Genomic DNA, 21,721 nt, shown 5'->3' with positions numbered 1-21,721 from the left:
ACACAATCTGCTTTAATAATTATAACATTAAATTATGAGGAATTTTAGAAAGAGAGACTACCAGTTGTTTCCAGTGCAAAAGTTTCAAAAAGAAGAAAAGGAAGGGAGGAAGGAAGAAATGGAAAATATTTTTGGTGGAGATATTATTTTCTTTTTTTTAAATCCAAAACACAGATTAAGAGCATTTTATTTTTACATGGAGAATCTCTGCCTCTTCTGGATGAGGAACATTAACATTCATCCACACCCTTTCTAGCAACCCACACTGCTCACCGTCCCAAGCACTAACTCCAACATAGTTTTTTTTTTTTTTTTTTCTGTCTGCGTTGAGTCTTCGTTGCAGCGTGTGGGCTTCTCATTGCAGTGGCTTCTCTTTGTTGTGGAACACGGGCTGTAGATGCTCAGGCTTCAGTAGTTGTGGCATATGGGCTCAGTAGTTGTGGCTCACGGGCTCTAGAGCACAGGCTCAGTAGTTGTGACTCATGGGCTTAGGTGCTCCACAGCATGTGGGATCTTACTGAACCAGGGATGGAACCCATGTCCCCTGCATTAACAGGAGGATTATTAACCACTGTGCAATCAGGGGAGTCCCCACCATAGGGTTTTCATATAAATTTATATTCTTTCTCCTTTTACATCTCCCACTACAGTTAGTACCAATTCCATATTTATCAGTGGATGCATGTGACATTACCAGCCAAGAGCATTTCTAGAAGGATTTCTAACATTTCTTACTTACAGTGAGCTCGCTGTAAGTAAGAAGAGGCAATCATAGGATACAGTGAGCCTCACTGATGATCACGGCAGGGAGGAAACAGATTTGGCTGAAACGATGCCAGTGATTAAAGCAAAGATCAAATAGAACGACTACCAATGAGTACAGAGCAGGCATGCTCTCATTTTCATATGCGTAGCATCTTCTGAATAAACACCACAATATTCTTTGAGATGTTATCATTTATAATGTCTCATTAGGATGGTGTAAATTTTGATAAACTTTATCTTTCCATCAGGGACTCTGTTTGAATACTTAACCCAAAACAGAATAAACTGAACTAAATAATCATGTTAAGATCCAAGTTGTAATTTTTATTCAGAGCTACAAATGGAATCAATTTTCCCATTTTTCCTTAATCGGATTCCTTCTATCTTAATTTCTTAGTCTTTTTTCTCCTTTCCTCCCATCGTTGGTTTTTTCTCTTCCCCTAAGGTCTGTATCTTCCTCCTCTTCTTCCCGCACTGTCTTTGTAGTTCAGGGTCCCCATCTCCATCATCATCTTCTATTTCCTCATCCTTGCCACCAGCAGTGTTACCAGTTTTCATATTTCAGAACAGTTGTATTTAATTTGCCTCTACTTGGTGACAGGATGCAAAGACAGGGGAGGCTCCCTGTCTCCATGAGCTGGAGAACAATGAGTATTTGGCTTGATAGGTTTAAAAACAATTTCACGGGTGGGACTTGGAGTCACATAGGAAGACTAAACGGAGAAGGAATTGAACCTACCGCATCCTGAATCCGGTGTCCTGAGCCCAACGCACGCCAACCCCACGCAGCTTTAGTGAGCAGTTCCAAGAAGGGTGCCCTTCGCTGGGCTGAGTAGGAACATGACAGATTTCCAAGACATTCTGCCACATGAACAGTAGGCACACAGAGGCAGTAGTTTCTAGGGCCACCAGTCTGTAATTTTGCCCAGCGTGTCACGGGAGCAGAAAAAACTCACGTGTGTCTGCCCACATCTGCTTCAGCAAATGACTAGTCTGTAAGCAGAATATAACATATTCCTATTAGATGGCCTATTTGGCAATATTATCACCATGCATTATTCTAAAAATTCAAACAGTAATTTTTTAAATTTCATAATTTCAATAGTATGTCTGTGTAATAACCAGATAATATTTTACCTAATTGACTGTGACATGGAATCTGTAATGTAATATTTAGATTTAAATATTCTCCTAAAATAGCAGTTTTGTGTTTTCTGCTCTTAAAATGTTTATCATATCTATTGACAATTTCTGTGTACAGACACAAAAGCATCCATTTTAATAATTTTCTTTTAAATAAAAACACTAATCCTAGTCACTTAGGATGCAAATACATAAATATTGCTTTAACTTGCCAGAATCCAGCCAAATGTCATCATCTCCTACTGGAATATGAGCTGGATGACTATGATATTCTATTTGAATCTCTGCTCTTTATTATAGCTTCTCCTCCAGAATGCAGATCTGACTGTGGTCTGTGGTGTTAATATTATTCCAAGTAGCATGCATTGAACAATAGTGGTACACTTTCAGGTGGGTGTCCTCCAGCAGCGTGACCCTGAAAGATACTGCACGTTCACAGCATTAAAGGGCATCTCACTGGAAAACAGACTTAACGCCACCACCAACCCCCGTCCACACCCTGCTTTGGGGAAGAAGCTTACAGCATAAATCTGGCTCCCCCTGAGTTGCTGGTGGGAAGGTGCTCTGCAGAGCCTGGCTGCCAGCCAGTGATTCAGCTCCTGGCAGCCCCTGGAATCCAGGGCAGCACTGCCCCATTCTCCCAGACAGGCTGTAGGAGAAACCAGAGAAAGACCCAGGAGAATCTGCCCAAGGAGTGAGCCCTAAACACTGTCCTGGGATTGGGGGATGTATGCTGTAGACAATAGAAAAAATAGACTATAGTGGAATGGAAGGGAAAAAATGTTTTTTTGTTCATCTAGATGTAAAGCAAATAAATTTTTAGTCACTAAAATGTTTCTGAGAAATATTATGTTTTCTTCACAAATATAAGAAGAGTTAACACATATGTCCTGTTCTGGGCACCTTACGTAGCTCATTTAAACTTCGAGGCAGGCACTATTATTCTCATTTTAGAGATGAAGAAACTGAGGCCAGAGAGGATAATTAACTTGCGGAAAGTTTAACAGCTATAGGGACTTGATGCCGAGCCACAGGGCCGGTTACCTTTCTCACTACCTCTCATCCAGTATCACACAGTCTCATTTAATTGTTGTATCAACAGTTAACAAATTGCAGTGCTTATGTCAACAATACTTTAAAGAATAAAGCAGAAAGAAAATGTGAAAGAGGTTGAGAAATAAAAGCACTGTTTATTAGTGCTATTAAGGAATATTCTCTATTTGAATTTTATTGATGTCGCAACAGTTTTACCGTTTATATTAACTTACTAGTGCAAGTCAAACATGTATAAGTGTATATTTATTCCTCCTTCTGAATTTTTTCCAAATTATACCTTTTTTTAAATGGTTCCAGGACACGTGGCCTCGGATCCACAGTCCCTTTTGGGTGAAGTTAAAATTTAGATCCCTAGAGAACTCGTAAGAATGCCTGTCAGATCAGATAACATATGTAAATACCCACTCCGGTGGGTACCGGGATACCTGGCACTGGCCAGGTTTGTGTTACCCACAGGTTAGAATTCTCCCTACTCTGCTCTCTCGCCACCGGGCCGAAAGTGAACATCACAATGCTGCTTCCCCAGGAAGGTGGCCTCGAGGCCTCAGTGAGGTTAGCCCATCACTGAGTTCCCACAGAGCAGAGTCTGGCCCACAGAAGATGGCGAGGGAAAGCTGGCTGTCATTCTATAAAGACCTCAGTTCCTCCCACACAAAAAGAGCTTCTTAGAAACTGTAATGCCGCTCAGTGCAGCATTATTCACTGTAGCCAATGCCAGTGTCCAACAAGAGATGAATGGATAAACAAAATGCGGCCTATACATAGAAGGTTATTCAGCCTTATAAAAAGAAAGAAGTCCTGTCACAGGCTACAGCGTGGATGAACCCAGAGGACATTATGCCAACGGAAGTAAGCCAGGCACAGAAAGACAAATACTGCATGATTCCACTTACATGAGTACTTAGACTGGTCAGAGGCTTAGAGACAGAAAGTAGCATAGTGTTGCCGGGGGAAAGAGGAGTTGTTTCGTGAGTGTGGAGTCTCAGTTGTGCGAGATAACAGCTCTAGAGATCTGTAACACAGCAGTGCAGATGCAGTAACACTACTGAACTGTGCACTTAAAAATAGTTTAGAGGGTCCATTTTACATTTTTTAACACAATCAAAAATAAAATTTTTTATAATTAAAAGTAGAGCTTCTCCACGTGGAGGAAGCCCTCGCAGGATGGGATGAGGTCGAGCCATCGCCACAAGCCTCAGCTGAGAACGCTGGGTGTTGTCTTCACAGGTACAGGCACCAAACTATTTTATGGTCCGATTGTATTCTTAGGATTAGCTGCGTGTTGATCGCTTTCTGCGTCAATCACCTGAACTTATGAAACCTGCCTCCTCACAGCTGTGATCTGAGACCCAACACATCCCCCAGAGTGGTTTAATTACCTGGCATATTTTTCCTTTACCAGAAGAATTTTTTAACATAATTTCAGGTCTCTCTTTTTTTTTTTTTCTTTTTTCTTTTTGTGGTACGCGGGCCTCTCACTGTTGTGGCCTCTCCCGTTGCGAAGCACAGGCTCTGGACGCGCAGGCTCAGCGGCCATGGCTCACGGGCCCAGCCGCTCCACGGCATGCGGGATCCTCCCAGACCAGGGCACGAACCCGTGTCGCCTGCATCGGCAGGCGGACTCTCAACCACCGCGCCACCAGGGAAGCCCTCAGGTCTCTTTTAAAGGACGTACAAGCACATCCTAATTTATCATAGAAACGTAATTAATTTGTTCCTAATTTGTAACAATGATGCCAACATAGTCTACTTCTTCAATCTGTGAAGAGTATCTTGGCATCCTGTGGTTTTAAACATCCTTGAGAAACTTGAGAAAATACAGAAAAGAGCAACGCATTTCTTTTTCTTCCTCCTCCCAGCAATGCAGCAAAAAAGCGTCCGCCTCTCTCCTGTGGCTTTTGAAGTCGTCGGGCATCATCGCCAAGCGCCCCTGGCCTCGGATCTCCCTGACGGCCATCACCACGGCCATCATACTAACCATGGCCGTGTTCAACATGGTGAGTCAGGGCCCCGCCCGGCGGTGCCTGTCTCATGGGATTTGGGAACCTTTCCCACAGCTCCTTCAGTGACACCAGTTGCCGCCCATTAAATTCAGCCCTCAACCGCTGCAGCAGCGGCTTCGCTAAGGGAAAAGGCTGCAGACTGGGGAAACCACAGCGAGGGAGGGAGGCTCCTTCCAGCGGTTTCCTACCTCCTAGCTCGTCTTGGCTCCAGCTACAGAAATGCCACCAAATGTCAGCAGGGTGATCAGCCAGGGGTAACAGAACCAGCAAATTAAGGAGAGCGCAGTGGGAAAGGTGTCCTGCTCTGGGGTTTAAAGGGCCTGATTTCAAACATCAGCTCCCACGTTACCAACTGTTCGATTTTGGAGAATTTTCATTACAAACTTCCACAGGCTCCACTTCACTTCTCATGAGAAAACTGAGAACTTCTTTCAGTTCTCAGTGAGAACTCACATTTCTCTACCAAGGTGGATTTTTAAGGTATGAACCGATGCTCCGAGCACACTTAAGGTGGCATGAGGTATTTGGTAAATATTGAACCAGTGGTCGCTCTTACTGTATCAATATTATTATTGGTATAGCCTTAAAAATAGACACTTAAGTAATCAGTGCACATTGAGACACAACTTTATTATTATTCTGACATCATCACCATCAACCATAAGGCGTTAATTTCCTTCATATGTTGGGTGTTTTACTAGTGTTGGAACTGCAGTGTCATGAGTATACTCCTTGCCTTCCGGAAACACAAAACCAGGTTGTGGAGAAGAGGCGCATGTGTTACATAATAAAGACATAGTTTTCATAGGTGAGACTAATGAGCATTCATTCAGCAAAAAATATATATTTTTATTGAGCATAGATATGCACCTGGTACATCGCTAGATCCTCAGAACCCAAAGACAGTTTTCCCCCCAGGAGTTCCCGGTGGAGTTTAGGAGACCGACATCTGGGAAAACTTATAAAAGTGTCTGAGAGCCAACCATGGAAGTGTGTAGGGGGCAAGGACAGGGGAGCCAGGCCACGGGACAGGATTCTGAAGGATGGGCAGAAGGAGTTCCACCAGATGGTGGACGGAAGATGAGAAGGAAGGGAGGCATTTGGCATCTAGGACAAACAAGAGAGAGAAATTTGTACCAAGTAGCAGCAAAAAAATAAGGCTGAAGGAGTAGGTAAGGACCTTGAATATTTGCTTGGGATTTGTCCTCAATGTTGTACTATGGGTCGTACAGTTTCTCCAGGCACACCTGAAGATTCAGGTGAGGGTGATGCCAGCTGTAAGGCAGATGGGCTGAGATGCCAGCTGCAGAGGTGGGAGGGCCCCTTCCTCCACTTCACTTTGCCTCGAAGTCCACCTTAAGGGCACCAGGAAAGGAGGTGGCAGAGAAGCCTTAGCTTGCCCTCCTTCCTCCCACTTCCTGCCCATCAGGAGGTTGGGTACGGATTCCTGAGTGTCCTCCCGTGTGCTTAACTGGAGGACAAGTGAGCTGGCTTCTCCCACCTCACTTAACTACATGCCCCAGCTCCCTGTAGGAGCTCCCCTGAGAAAGGACATGAGGTCGGGCCCTACTGTAGGTCTTCCCAGGCACAAGCCAGTGAGAGGTGTCACCATGGCTTCACCTTCCTCTACCCACCTGCTCAGCCTCAGAGGTCAGCTCAGGAAGGGGCTGCTCCCACTTGCCCCTGTGCAGTTAGAACTAATGGTGTCTGTTGCGGGGAGAGGGCTTGGCAGTCAAGCCCACGCAGCCAGCAGGCTTCCCCAGGACAAGCCTGTGTTCCTATGTGGAGCTGTCTTGCTGTGTCAAGTTCACCATGACAACTGCACCATCCTGGCCCCTACTCCTGGACTTCTCCCCAGGCTCATCAGCCTCCTCCTGGACATTCACAGCATCTGAGGCTGTCTTTCTGCTCCAGGGATGATGAGACCTTCCCTCCAGGGATGGAGGCCTCCTCTTCTAGATCTCAGGCATACCTAGACCATGACATCATTTATTTCCAACAAGGGCTTCGTCAGGGCTGACTGGGGAAGAGCTGGGAAATGGTGCCCTGTCTGGACAAGTAATTCCCTCAAGAATACCCTGCGCAGGAGGGACTTCAGATCGCAAGGGCTCCAGGGGAGGTTGGCAGCAGTCAACCTGGGGCACGTGCTCACGAGGGCCCCAGACCGTGGGCCAAGGGCTCTCTGCGTGACGACCCAAGGATATTGTGACTGTGGCCCCAGAGCTGTCACCAGAGCAGGGGAGCCCTCAGGGCGAGGAATGTGACATGAAGGACTGAAGACTAGACAAGAGGGCCTTTCCTGGAAGAGCCCTTCAGCAAGTATCTCACTAGCCATTAGGACCCCTAGGTTTCCTGCACAGGCAGTATCGTGACTATTGCATGAGCATATGAATCTATCACCACAGAGGAAGATGGACAGAGACACAAAGGGCAATGGTGAGAGACTGGAGAAACATGAGCATTTCCTGAAATGGGTTCCGCGTGCTGGACTTTGTAACAGGCATGTGTGTGTTAGTCCTGCTGCCCTGAGACCCAGCTGTCCAGGAGAAAGTGCCAGCAAGCTCTGAGAAGAGCTCAGTAAATCAAGCTGTGGGGCACATCTGGGACAGAAGTGAGCTCCACCGTGAAGGAGGAGGGGATGGGGCTGGGAGAAACAGAACGCACTTGAAGGACAGTAGCTAGAGTTCTGAGCGGTTCCAACAAACACCGAGTGTGTTCCGTTGCCCTGACGAGTGTTGACCCCCTGTGCCCTTATAATCGTCTCCTCATCCCTCAAGAATGTGTTCACTCACCTGTGTGCTCATTTACCTGTGCACTCACCTGTGCACACATCCAGAGCGGTGACACATGTAACACAACATCCACACACCTAAGAGCAAGGGGTGTTTTACTTATTTATTTTTTCACGTGTCCTGGAAAAGCACCCTCTATATAAGGAGGGGCCGTTCCGTAGTTACTAAATGAGAGAGTGAATGAATGAATGTGTAAGCAGGCAACCCTTTAAAAAAGAAAAACTATTTCATGAAATCCAATTTGACCTTATAAAGCCAGGATTTATCACCTAGTTTTTAAAAGACAGACTCAAAATGGGAAACAAATCTTATTCGAAGCTGGTTGTATTTCTCCCAGGATAATTAGTGATTGACGGGCAGTTCAATCACTGTCTATAAATGTTGCATGAGCTCAGCATTTAGGAGTAGATATTTTTACAGTAACTGCAATCCCTTTGGAGAGAAGAAATATATCTTCTGTACCGGAAACACATCTTGCAATGTCATTTTCCTTCCTCAGAAAGAAGGAAGTGCATTGCCAAGTGAGGTCGAGAGGTCTATGGGAGACACATTAAAAGTATGATGGATGAGCTTTGAGAAAGAATGAAATAAGGCTCCATGCGCTGAGCTGCCCCTTGGTATTAGAGGCTGCGGGACAAGGAACAAGCTAAATTAATTTGTTTCTGTCCATTATTTTTCTTGATACCTGGTGAGATTAGTCATTCCCTCCCATGCAGATGTTCTCCTTGTATTTATTTCAAAGAAACATCACAAAACAGTATGAAATGCAGCATTAGGTAGACAAAGGAAATCACTTTCCCTAGATCTTGAGCTTTCTTGTCATTTCTTATTCATCACAGAAGGGGAAGGACTGGTCCATCAGGGTGCCACCTTTGAACACATCTGATGATTTACAGAGAAATGCTCTCCAGCTATTTGGATCCCCGACCTCCTGCATTTTGACTGCATAAGGCAGACACAGGGTCCTGTGTCCCCAGCCACACTGCACGGTGCTGTGAAGTCCCTTGAGTCACTCACATCACCAGGGGGTGCCAATGCAGCACTGAGACCTGGGCTGGTAGAATTGAGCATCTTTGGGGTGCCACGCCAGGGAAGTGGGCTCCAGGTCCCTCACTCACATTTTGCGAAGATGGCCCCCCCTGCTGGGGATGCGGGTACAGTCTTTACCTGCACGCGGTCAAATGCTCCTAGCGGTGTTTCTGTGCCTTTTCTCCTAGCCCCACTTCAAACCTCCATCCGGGAGAGGTTTCTATTTAATGTAGTACCTGTATAGCTTTTAAACTTATCTTGGTACTGCTTCTAAGAATACAGTTCCTAGACTAACTGAGCCCTATCCCCACGTTGTAGTTTTGCTCTTTCTTAGCAGTGATTAACCCATGACGCTAATCCAGGTGCTGGACTCACATTCCTGGGAAGAGCAGCTCTTTTGTGTGGGAGTTAGGTGAGGGGCTGCCTTCATGAGCAAGCTGTGCTTAAGTCACTGGGAAGATACTTCTCTGTCAGGAAACTTCATCTTTTTAAAGTCACAGCAGATTCACATCCTCTTCTGTAGCTCCTGTGATTTTGAAGCATTCTTTTAGAGACAAGGCAAAAATGCTTTCTTCCTTTTTTTTTTTTTTCTTTTTCTGTTTTCAATGTTTGTTATTTTTCCTTTGGGGAAAATATATATAGCATAAAGTTTGTCGTTTTAACCATTTTTAAGTGTACAATTCAGGGGCATTCAGTACCTTTGCAGTATTATGCAAACCATCACCACTATCTATTTCCAGAACTTGTTCATTATCTCAGACTCTGTACCCATGAACAATAACTTCCCACTTCCCTGGCCTCTGGTAAACTCTACTCTGCTTTCTGTTACGATAAACTTACCTATTCTAGAATATCTCGTATATGTGAGATTACATGATATTTGTCTTTTTTGTGTCTGGTTTATTTCACTTCCAATAATGTTTTTAAGGTTCTCATTTTCGCTTTGATGCCCAGTCCCTCCACAGCAGGGGAACCTCTCAGTTTGCCCTGGATTTTTCCAGCCAGTGGCAAACAGCCCTTATTAACTACTTTTCTATCATCACCACCATCACTCTCTTTACCTCAGAGAGGAGAGAAGCCTTAGGAATGATGTGAGGGCTGAGGCCACCCGCGAGCTCCCTCTGCCACTGACTGTGTGGATGGACCCTTCCACACTGAGCCTCCGCATGGATTTTTAGTCCCTAATGTTTATCCCAAGGCTGAATTTTCACAGCCCTTACAAGAGCTGGGGTCAACAGGGATGGTGTTCCTTTAACTCTCATTACACACTAATATAAATGACGAAATGTCCAGGTCAGGTTTATTTTAAATGAATTGTGAGACTTTACCAGGACATTTAAAATACCTGGTGTTCACCAAACACCCCAATAAAAAGTGGAAAAAAACAGTCAGTTATCCAGACTTTTTTTTCAAATAGAGGGATTTGGGTAGCAAATTGCAAAAAGCCTGTGTGTTTTGTTCCATTTTAGTTTCCAGCTGACTGTTTAGAACCATGTCTGAGAAGCTCAAATCTTCTGCCTTTTTTTTTCTGACATTTTGACAGTGTCGTCATGTGATGCCTCACACCATTTTGCAACTTTTCTGAGAAACTTCCCAGAGAATATTATAAATAGCCCAGCTTTGTGAGCCACATAGACAAGGAGTTAGCCGTGGTTAACTAGTAGTTAATTGGTAATCTAATTCTAATTAGTTAATTACTTCTGTTTCCAACCAAATGACAAGCAATGGTGTTATCAGGCTCTTAACACGGTATTAAATCACATGTTCACAGTTTAATATTATTTGAAAAACATAATTCTGAGATGTTTCACATTGCCTGGGAAATGTAAAATTTGGAAGGAGGACTAAAAATAGGCACCTAGTTAGGATATCTTGTCCAGGATGAGGGTATCGTTTTCCCAATTCTGACAAAGGTTGTAGAATATTAAAATAGATCGAGAGGCGTTCCCCCAAATAATTATGTTACTAGAAATTCATTCTGTGCAGAAGATTGTGGCACTTTAACACGTAAAGGGAGAGGGATGTGGATTGATAACCCTCGAGCTTGGACTGGCTATAATTAGGAGTTTGTTATTTTAAAGTGACTAAGGGGACGGAAGAGGAAAATTGATTCCAAACTGCAGTGTGATGCCACATAGACAGAAAGAAGAGGTTCTTGATTTTCGGGGTAGTTAATTAAACACTAGAAAAAAGTAGCAGAAGGGGGTTAATGAAGCATTCCTGATGTATTGCTTAAAGTTCTCCACTGTTTTTCAAGTTCAAGCCATCTTATCATTGCAGTGCGTCCTTGCAAGACAAAACTTTCACAGGATATATTTCTACTCATTGTACAGCAAGAATTTAGTTTCCTCTTTATATGCTGATATAATCAAGAAGGATTTTTTAAATTATTTTAAGATCTCAGGTGCCTGAGGCTAGTAACCTATCAAGCTAAACAGTCTCCTTCTATTTGTTGTACCTTGATTCTTTAATATTTAAATCAATCGTATGTTGGGTCTGTCAAATCTAAATTTTTAACATTTTGGAACCTTATGTTTGCCAAGCAATTACTTCATTTCTTTTCCTGATATACCTTTTTCCAAATAATTAGCACATTTATATTTCAGCCAGGGGTTGTGACATTTTTGATAAATTCTTTAGTAGTAAATAAAGAAATCTACTACAATTATTTGACTTTTCAATCAGCGTTTTGCAGCATTTTATCAAATGGGCAAAAACACTGTACCTAGTATCATTCTTGGAATCTCAGAGGAAATGTTCTCAAGAATATACTATTTAGTATATCTAAATATATCCATATATTTATTTAAATGCCTTCTTATTTACCTCAGTAAATTACTGTAGGTATTTGACAAAAACTCTGCCATCAAAGGAAACAAACCGAAGAAAGGAAGGAAACAAAAGCAACCATTGAAACCTACAGGGAAGTTTTACTTTTTAGACCTGGAATATGGATGGTTAGCCCTGTGCCAAAGACCTAGCCTAGTTTCATGGATGGGATGAATCTCTTTCATAAGGGAACCTGGCCTGAGTGATTCTCTAGTTTACCTTCACTGAACACTTCTCTGACCCGCAGCCGTGGTATGGAAAGTAACTGATCCTTGGTTACCTAACAGTTTGTGCTGCAGCTCGTCTAGGAAAGAGACAGAAAGGGAGAGAAACAGAGATAGAGACAGAGAAGGAGAGCGAGAGAGTGACACTTTCCTTCTGGGTGCTGGTATTGGTGACCATTACATAAGAGCTAATCATTTTTATTTTCTCAGGATTACTTCTTTCCTTTTGAAATCAGGACCCCCTTTCCAATAGTCCTAAGAGCATCCTTCCTTTCCAAATTCAATCCCTCGTGATCCTGAGATGCCAAGCACTCACAAATAATAGAGACAATGCCAGTTACTGCATTTTTCCCATAAAATTATTTTAATCTAAAAAAAAAACTCATATAACTGCATTGACTCATTTAACGTTTGAGCCATGATGGTGAAGATCCTGCAAAAGCACATTGTGAAGACTCCGATCTCCTGCTGCAGAATTGAAAGTGTGAGGGTTGTGATGTCAGGTCATAATTCTAACCAAACCCTCTGCCCTGTCCTTGGTTCATTTTAAAATTTATATTTAACAAGGTGCTTCTGTTGTCTTTAACGTCAACTCGGGAGTTCTGGAATTCACTATGAAGTGCAGAGCACAAGAGTTATTTACTTATTCAATAGAAATTCTGAAAGCCTCAAAGAGAAGATGAAGGGATTAGCCCCAGAAGTAAAGATGCTGAGTTGCCCACACAGTCCTGCTCACGGAGGTGACAAAACACGTCATTAATAAACTTAGCACCCACCTGCTAACTCTTTACTCTCCTTTGCACTAATTCATTGTAAAAAACGCTTTCCTTGCAGTTTTTCCTGAGCGAGTCAGAGGAGACAACTCTTCCAACTGCCAATGCGTCAAACACAAGTCTTCCTGCCTTATATAGTCAGGTAGCAATGCTGCGTGCACAAAATTTGTTTTTCCTGCCGGTAAGAACATCTCCCTCGTTATTATTGCTTTTGTTGTTTTCCTGTATGCTGTTACGTATTGAATGGCGTGGCCTGCACCTCATCTGTTGTAGACATGACTTTTCTTCTTCAGATTCCATATCTGAGTATGTCCTGACCGAGTAAAAATTGCCAGGCTTCAGCAGAAAGTCGCAGCCAACGGGCACCGATTAGACCACATGTGGAAACTTTCAATGGCATTTTGAGGCTCTCACGGATGACTCGTGCCTTTATTCTCTTAATGCTACATTTTAATTTTTTTTTATTGAAGTATAGCTGATTTACAATGTTGTGTTAATTTCTGCTTTATAGCAAAGTGATTCAGTTATACATATATATATATATTCTTTTCCATTATGATTTATCACAGGATATTGAATATAGTTCCCTGCACTATGCCATAGGACCTTGTTGTTTATCCCTTCTGTATATACTAGTTTGCATCTGCTGACCCCAAACTCCCACTCCTTCCCTCCCCCCACCTTGGCAACCACAAGTCTGTTCTCTATGTCTGTGAGTCTGTTTCTTTTTCATAGATAAGTTCATTTGTGTCATATTTTAGATTCCACGTATAAGTGATATCATATGATATTTGTCTTTCTCTGTCTGACTGACTTCACTTAGTATGATAATCTCTAGTTGCATCCATGTTGCTGCAAATGGCATTATTTCATTTTTCTTTACGGCTGAATAATATTCCATTGTGTATATGTACCACATCTTCTTTATCCATTCATCTGTCGATGGACCTTTAGGTTGCTTCCATGTCTTGGCTATTGAGCATAGTGCTGTGATAGGGGTACATGTATCTTTTTGAATTATAGTTTTCTCTGGGTGTATGCCCAGGAGTGGGATTGCTGGATCATATAGTAACTCTATTTTTAGTTTTCTGAGGAGCCTCCATCCTGTTTTCCACAGTGGCTGCACCAATTTATCTTAATGCTATATTTTATAGAATGTATCCCAGCATGTAGCATTCGATTGTATGTCACTGAATTGTGGCTTACACATTTTGCTAATTGCTCCAGTGAATTAGCGTTAGCTTCCTGACTCTGTGATGACAGGGACCACAGCTCATATTTCTCCCTCTCCTTTGGCTGCAAATGCTGTCCAGTGATTGTATCTTCAAATTCTCCGTACTAACTGACCCTTACTAAGGGCCTAGATTGAAATTTCAAAACTTACTAACACATCAGTCATTTAAGTGAAAGGAGTTAATCAGTTATTTACTGCTTAATAACTTCTTTCTTCCATGAATTTTTCGTGCAAAAAAAAATGATTTTGATACTCTCCTTTCCATTTTCTGAATAATCGTCTAAAGGTAGCATAGATTCTTCCCATTTTGTTTGTGTCACATATGCCAGGCACTGAAATTGGTCATTTGATATGTATATTTTAAAATTTTTCTACCAATTTTTTAAAACTCCATTAGCTCTGGTGATCAAGGAAACTTCCTTTCTTTCTCCCTTTGATATTAGGCTTTGATCCTTTTTCCCATCTCATCATTTCAATTTCCTGGGACGCTCACAGCTCTGTGTACAGAGAGTAGGAGCATCTGGTGTTCCTTTAAGCCATGACAGCTAACCGGAGTCCATAGCAATGTCCCCATAGACTCAGGAAGAGAAGATGACATAAGCTTCATCCCATATCCACGGGGTCCTGGCCTTCATGTTAGGCATTATTGTGAACCCCAGGGAGGACTGGACACCATCTTTTCTATTTCAGTTATGTGAAAAATGAGGGATGGGATTCATGATGAGGGTTTATTGGCTGTGACCTCACTGTGGGCAGTTTGGAACCCCGTTCTTTAGAGAATGATTCAAACTACATGTGTGGTCTGGCTCTTCCTCCTTGGATGGATGGTATTAGCACATACATGGTCCATCGGCCCCTGGAGGGAGGACGAGCCTCCAAACCATCCCCATGCTGCATTCATAAGGCACTTTAACAACTTAGAGTAAACATGCATCTTCATAGGAAAGGAAAGTATAGCTGGCAAATCATCTTTTTAAGAAAATCTCTCTATCCAATATTTTTGGGTTGAACAGCTCACCGTCCTTGGCCCCCCCAACAGCAATAAAGTCATCAACCTGAATTTCATTTAAGTAAGTCTGCACATGATATCTTATTTTCAGAAGAAGCAAATCATTAGAAACCCAAAATGGCAAAAAAAAAGAACATTTCCTCAACCTTCAACGATTCTGAAAAAGCACACGGTAGACTTTTCAAAATCTAGGTCAGACTTAGTCAGTAGGCTACTATTGTTCCAGTAATGAGTCCTCAGAAAGAGGATTATGATGGGCTTTGCCAAGGAAGCCCCTCATGCTCATGTACTGTCTGTACAGAAATGACATTATTAACTCATGAGTTTAGGGGTCCCAGAGGAGCCTGGAGACATCCTGGCTTCCCTCTTAATAGATTGGAAGGAACATTGGGAAAGCCGTTTGTGGATGTGCATGATGTCTGCATTATTACTCTCAAACCCCATCATATATGACGCCTGAGGTTGACAGTGGATGTGAAGGAGCATCCACAGGCACTGATGCAGGAGGTAAAAAGTGATACAGCTCTTCCTAATGGCCATTTATAACAGTCATCAAAAAGCATAGAAGTAGACATAGTTTGCACCCTGCAATACTGACTTTAATGGCCATTTATAACAGTCATCAAGAAGCATAGAAACAGACAGTTTGCACCCTGCAATACTGACTTTAATGGCCATTTATAACAGTCATCAAGAAGCATAGAAACAGACAGTTTGCACCCTGCAATACTGACTTTAATGGCCATTTATAACAGTCATCAAAAAGCATAGAAACAGACATAGTTTTCACCATGCAATACTAACTTTAGAAAGTAATTTTAAAGGTGCAAAGATTTAGCTACCAGGGTGTTCGTCAAAAGGTTTATGTAACAATAACAACAAAGAAAGGAAAAGAAAACAAACAACCTAAAAGTTAGAATAAATTTAACTGTTTAAACAAATTTTGTTATGAACATACAGTAAGATTATATCCAGCCGCTACAAAAGATGTTGTAGAAAACTATTTAATGACATAGAAATATATACTTATAAGCTATTAAGTGAGAAGTATCATTTAAAAACATTCCAAACAATCCATTCCCAATTTTCTAAAATAATAATACCAATAACAAGTAGCACACACACCAAAAATAAAAGCTGGAAAGATATACAAAACATTTAATCATGGGTCAAGTTGGATGTTGGGGATTATAGGAGATGCTTACTTTTTATATGTGTCCTTTGTATATTTCCTAATTTTTAACATCAGGTGTATTATTTCTGTAGCAGAAGACAAAGTCATTTAAAAATGTCCAACAGAATCAACCAGAAAGAATCTTTGCCATGTAGGCAGTTCACACTATATCAGGCATTTATATCATTTCATCCACAAAACTACCCTGTGAGTTAGATATTGGGATAACTGTTTTCCAGGTGAGGAAACTGAAACCAAAAGATACTTAAGTAAATTGCCAAAGATGACAGTGGCTGCTCCCTTGGTGTCAAAATGCAAGTTGATTTCATTGATTAATATATGAAAAGTATTAATAACTATATGAACCAATTTTAACTTAGTTACCTCATACTAAGTAATAGTAATATATTATATTTAAATAATATTAACAAATAATACTTAATAAAAATATTAACTAATAATTATATTAACTATTAAAACTATATAAAAATAAGGTTCTTAGTAATAGTGTCCTAATCGAACTCAGCTCAGGAGCCTACAGCCAGAGCTCTTGACATCCAGCGACCTCCTTGTAGGGCTACCTTATGTAGGAGAGGCAGCTGATCTTCAGAGCTCCCAGCCGGGCCTTCTTCCGTTATTCTTCTTTATTCACACATTCCCTCTGTCGCTACCTTCAGGGTCCCAACCTACCTTTAATGAATTCCCACATCACCTTGCACATGGCCTCCAAGCCTTCTAGAAAGGCTTATTTAATAGAAAATGGACTAAAAGGCTACTTCCCATAACATATGTATTTTAGTAACCCTAACCCTAACCCTAACCCTGAAATGTAAAAACTTTTTAAAAGCCTAAGAATGAATTTTAAAATGTGAAATCATAGACATATTTTATAGGTATTGGCACATATTTCAAACTAGGGGTGTTTCAGAAAGATTTTAGAATCCCACTGCCCCCAAATCCCCCAAAATGCACACGCACACACACACACACACGTAAAGGGCTCATTATTCTGCTTCTCATTCACTTAGGCTGAACTATTGATAATGTTCATTCTAATAATAATTTTCAGCAGAATTTTAGCAGCAGAATCCTTTTTAAAATCAAATTTTAGGGTGGGGTGGAGGGATAGATTGGGAGTTTGGGACTGACATGTACACACTACTATATTTAAAATAGATGACCAACAAGGACCTACTGTACTGCACAGGGAACGCTGCTCAATATTCTGTAATAACCTAAATGGGAAAAGAATTTGAAAAAGAATAGATATATGTATATGTATAAGAGGATCACTTTGCTGCACACCTGAAACTAACACAACATTGTTAATCAACTATACTCCAATAATTTTTTTTTTAAAAAGAAGAAAAATAAAACTTTTTGTCTTACAAAGAGCTCCAGTGTATAACAATAATAGCAGAATTTATATGGCTTCCCATGGGCCAGGCACTGTTCTGTGCACTTTACTTTGATTATCTTCTTTAATCTTCACAAGAATTCGTCAAGGTGGGCTTTCTCATCCTCCTTACCTTGGGTCACCTGTGCAGGGGACAGGCATGCCTTTATTTGTACCAGTGAGCTGCTTTGTGAGTCGAAGGGCGAGACGCTGAGTGGGAACCTTGCCCGCTGCGCGTTCCCAAGGCGATTTTGTGGCTTTTACGGAGCAGTTGTGTAAGACGGTGACTGCTGACTAAAGAGCTGGTTAAAAACCAGGGATTCTCAGACTCTTGGTGGGATTGGATACTTGTGAAAAATCTAATAGTGGATGAGCCCCAAAATGAACTAAAGAAAGAAGACATACAAAGTGCAAGCCCGTGTTTTATTCGATTCACCAGAAAGAAGCCTGCCCTGTCAGGTTGCTGTGCACATGCCCACAGGAATGCAGGGACCCCCAGAGAGTTTGCGGGGCTCCCTGGGCTGCTTTCAGAAGCTGTCCCAGCACCAATGCCTGCTGAATCACTGAGCCTCACACCTGCCCTCTGAGGGCAATACTTAGTCATTAAGTATTTAAGTAATTAAGTAATTAATTTAAGTCATTAAGGTAATAATGCAAAGTCCCCTATACGTGAGGGCTGGTTTCAAAGCACAGGCTATCTCTCCCTCACCCTCCACTTTAGGGAGACTGAGTCAGTGGTGCCCATCCACTCTCTCCCAGACATCTTGATTCTGTCCTTCCTCTCTGCCAGCCAGATGGTCCCATCAGGACACATTTCCTCTCCTCTTTTCCTCTTCCTATTCTCTGTCATGGGGTTATCAGTGGTCAGAATAGTAGAGAACTGACCTCAGGGAATTGTGGCCAAAGAAGTTGAACTTACAAACTCTCAGCATTCCCTAAGCTGCCACCACCCATCATGCTTCTTGCCTAGGGATGCTTTACTTCCTGAGGACTGACCCAATGCTTGTCGGACCCAAGGGAGTTTATTGCTGGTCTTCCTTCTGAAGCTGAGATGCCAGGTTGCAGTCCTCACTGGTGAGGATCTGCGTTGATCCCTGTGTGGGTGCCTCTCACAGGGAAGAAGGTGCCTGCTAGGACCACCGCAGCTCATCTTCCGACTTTCCTTTCTCCCCCAAGAACAGGACTGATGCACTAATATTAGTAGCCCTCCCCATGGCTGACTGTAGATGACCTTAGCTGGGGAAATAAAAGGAAGGGCTAGAGGGCTTCCCTGAGGGCTTCCCTGGTGGCTTCCCTGAGGGCTTCCCTGGTGGCGCAGTGGTTGAGAGTCCGCCTGCCAATGCAGGGGATACGGGTTCGTGCCCCGGTCCGGGAAGATCCCACGTGCCGCGGAGTGGCTGGGCCCGTGAGCCATGGCCGCTGGGCCTGCGCGTCCGGAGCCTGTGCTCCGCAGCGGGAGAGGCTGCAACAGTAAGAGGCCCGCGTACCGCAAAAAAAAAAAAAAAAAAAAAAGGAAGAGCTAGAATGACAAAAATAAGTAGTTTATACATGGCTTATCCCATATAATGTAACTAAAATGGAATAGCTTACACACTGAGCTATTTTTTAAAGGCAGGATTTATCAAACATCAGTGGGATCTATGTTTTATTAAAATGATTAAACTTTACTGACTGCTGCTTCTTCTGCAGACACACGGAGATAGTAGCTAACCCTTGTTATTAAAACCCCATTATCCAGCAAACAAACACTTTGTGAGAATGACAACTGTTTCCACTTAGCGGGCACCTTCTGGCCTGCAGGGCCGTGGACTCCAAGCTTTATGTGCTCTTCTCAGTGACCTAGAAGGAGGACATTATTACCCTCATTTTACAGATGAGGACACTGTGACACGTGCATGTTAGGGCACTGGCCTAAAGTAAATCCGCTAACGAGTGATTGGAGCAAAACTGAATCCAGGGCTATCCTGTCTTGACGATATCCATTGTGGTAAATGGAAAAGTGCTAACACAGGGCAGGCCTGCCAGCTGCTTCCCATGGGCCACAAAAGATGGACTGTGCCGGCCTGCTTCCTCACACTGGGGTCTTTGATGTCTTTGGTGCCTGTCCACTTCCAGGGCAGTCATTACTCACCCAGGTCAAAGCTTTTAGGGTTTTTTGTTGTTTTTGTTTTGTTTTGATTTTCAGTTTCAAAATTTACTATCAAACTGCAGTACCCAAGACAATGTGGAACTAGCATAAGTAAAAACATATAGACCAATGGAACAGGATTAATAGTTCAGAAGTAAACCTTCACATTTATGGCCACTTGATTTTCAACCAATGTTAAATCTTGCTGTTCTTCTTCTTGTTGTCATTTTTTTTTTTAACTTTGTACGGTGCTACAGTTTATTTTCAATCATATTCTTGTTGCTGATGTTGAAGACTCACCACTGGATTCCTCTCATGTCCTCCAGTTTTCTTAATTGATTTTTTATCTGGGATAAAGACCCGTTAGTAGTCTGGTGAAGCCTGTGAACCCTTAGAATGTTGCGGGGTTTTTTTAAGTTTATTGGAGTATAGCTGATTTACAGTGTTGTGTTAGTTTCAGGAGTACAGCAAAGGGATTCAGTTATACATATACATATATTCATTCTTTTTTAGATTCTTTTCTCATATAGGTTATCACACAATTTTGGGTAGAGTTCCCTGTGCTATACAGTAGGTCCCTGTTGGTTATCTATCTTATATATAGTTCAAAGCTTTTAGTTTTTTTTAAAATCCTTTCTGTTCTAGATAATCCCTCTGACACACAACTGCTTTTTAAATAAAATGTCTAGGCTTTCTTATACCTTTAATAGAACTACCTGTAATGACTTGTATCCTCTTAATGAATTAAATCATTGAAAGTCCACAAAAGATTCTGTGTACTGTCATTTTATTTTAATCTGTAAATGTGTAGGGAACCATATTGTTTTCATTTTCAAGAAGCAAAGGACATTTGCTAATAATGACATAGCTTCAATATAGATTTCTAAAAATTATTTCTGAAGAGTATTTGGCCATATGCACGATTATTTTTTTAAACATGCTACGCTGGGTGAGCAAGCCATGTCATGAGTAATTCTTTTCTAAATCCAGTGTGTTTAGTCATGTATCACTGAATCAAAGAGCAGACAAATGCATCTGCTTTCACAGTCAGTTTGGGAGTTGACCAAGTGAGCTTGATGGTGGTGCCCAGTTTTAATTCTCATTTTGGCATTCCTCAGAAGAGATCCCAAGTATTCATCTGACGTATTTCCCTGTTCCAGTACTTTATATACAGCTGCATCCTGGGATTGATATCCTGTTCGGTTTTCCTGCGCGTGAATTATGAGCTAAAGATGCTGATCATGATGGTGGCACTGGTGGGCTACAACACCATCTTTCTCCACACTCACGCCCACCTCCTGGATGACTACAGCCAGGTCTTATTTGAGAGGTAACCTGCTTCCTCTTCCTTCTCCTTAGTTCTTTCATGGGATGTTGGTAACGTAAGTATGTGTGGAGTAAATGCAAATTAGCAATAGCCCTGTCCCTGGGAATCACTGTGTGAGTGTTTCTTTGAAGTGATGATTCAGGAAGAGAATGTGTGTTTTTTATTACAGGTTACACAGAATAGGTATTATCACATATGATCAGCAGATATGAAATGGTTTAGAGAGAGGATTTGTGTTATAATCTGTACTATATTGATAAGAATATCTTTTCTTTCACATTCAGCTTTATTGATATTTTGGACTGAAGGATTTTCAGGGCACTGTCCTGTGCATTAAAGGTTATTGAGCAGCATCCCTGGCCTCTACCCACTAGATGCCACAAAATCCACCCCCCTCCCCAAGTCATGACAATTGAAAATGCCTCCGGACATTGAGGAATGTGCCCTACAGGGCAGTGCGGCCCCCAGGTCAGAACAACTGAATCCATATACACAAAAGTACAGGGATAGTGAGTGGTTCCATTCACAAGTTATAGTGACTGGAAGTATAACTTGGTGGAGATAAGATAAAATTTCTTATTGGAGATTTCCTAAAACATCCTGGTGTGGACGGAATCCTATTGGTTGTGTTTACTCTGCCAGCCTTAGGACTAGATGCTTCAAGAATGATTCTCCCAGGTCCACTCCCTTGGACTTATGAAACGTTTCCTGTTATCAAATTACTTCTACAAGCTAATCATAAATATTTATCCCCTGCTTGAAAAAGAAGTTTTCATCATGATATTCTCCATCTCACATCTTAACAGCAAAACCACATTTTGTATCAAGTGTTAGGTTTA

General features: G+C 42.0%; 1 protein-coding gene across 1 annotated transcript in view; it reads left to right on the top strand.

The window, feature by feature from the left end:
* ADCY2 (adenylate cyclase 2) overlaps positions 1–21,721 on the top strand; it is a 455,891-nt gene that overhangs the window by 379,101 nt on the left and 55,069 nt on the right. Inside the window, exons 16-18 of the mRNA XM_032629124.1 lie at positions 4,824–4,961; positions 12,676–12,795; positions 20,716–20,885. Coding sequence (XP_032485015.1) covers positions 4,824–4,961; positions 12,676–12,795; positions 20,716–20,885 — 428 coding nt within the window. The remainder of the gene's footprint in view (positions 1–4,823; positions 4,962–12,675; positions 12,796–20,715; positions 20,886–21,721) is intronic.

This window comes from Phocoena sinus, chromosome 3, assembly GCF_008692025.1.
Source record: "Phocoena sinus isolate mPhoSin1 chromosome 3, mPhoSin1.pri, whole genome shotgun sequence".
In the NCBI taxonomy this organism is placed as follows: domain Eukaryota; kingdom Metazoa; phylum Chordata; class Mammalia; order Artiodactyla; family Phocoenidae; genus Phocoena; species Phocoena sinus.
The sequence above is the reverse complement of the archived record's forward strand: the minus strand, read 5'-3'. Positions and strand labels throughout refer to the sequence as shown.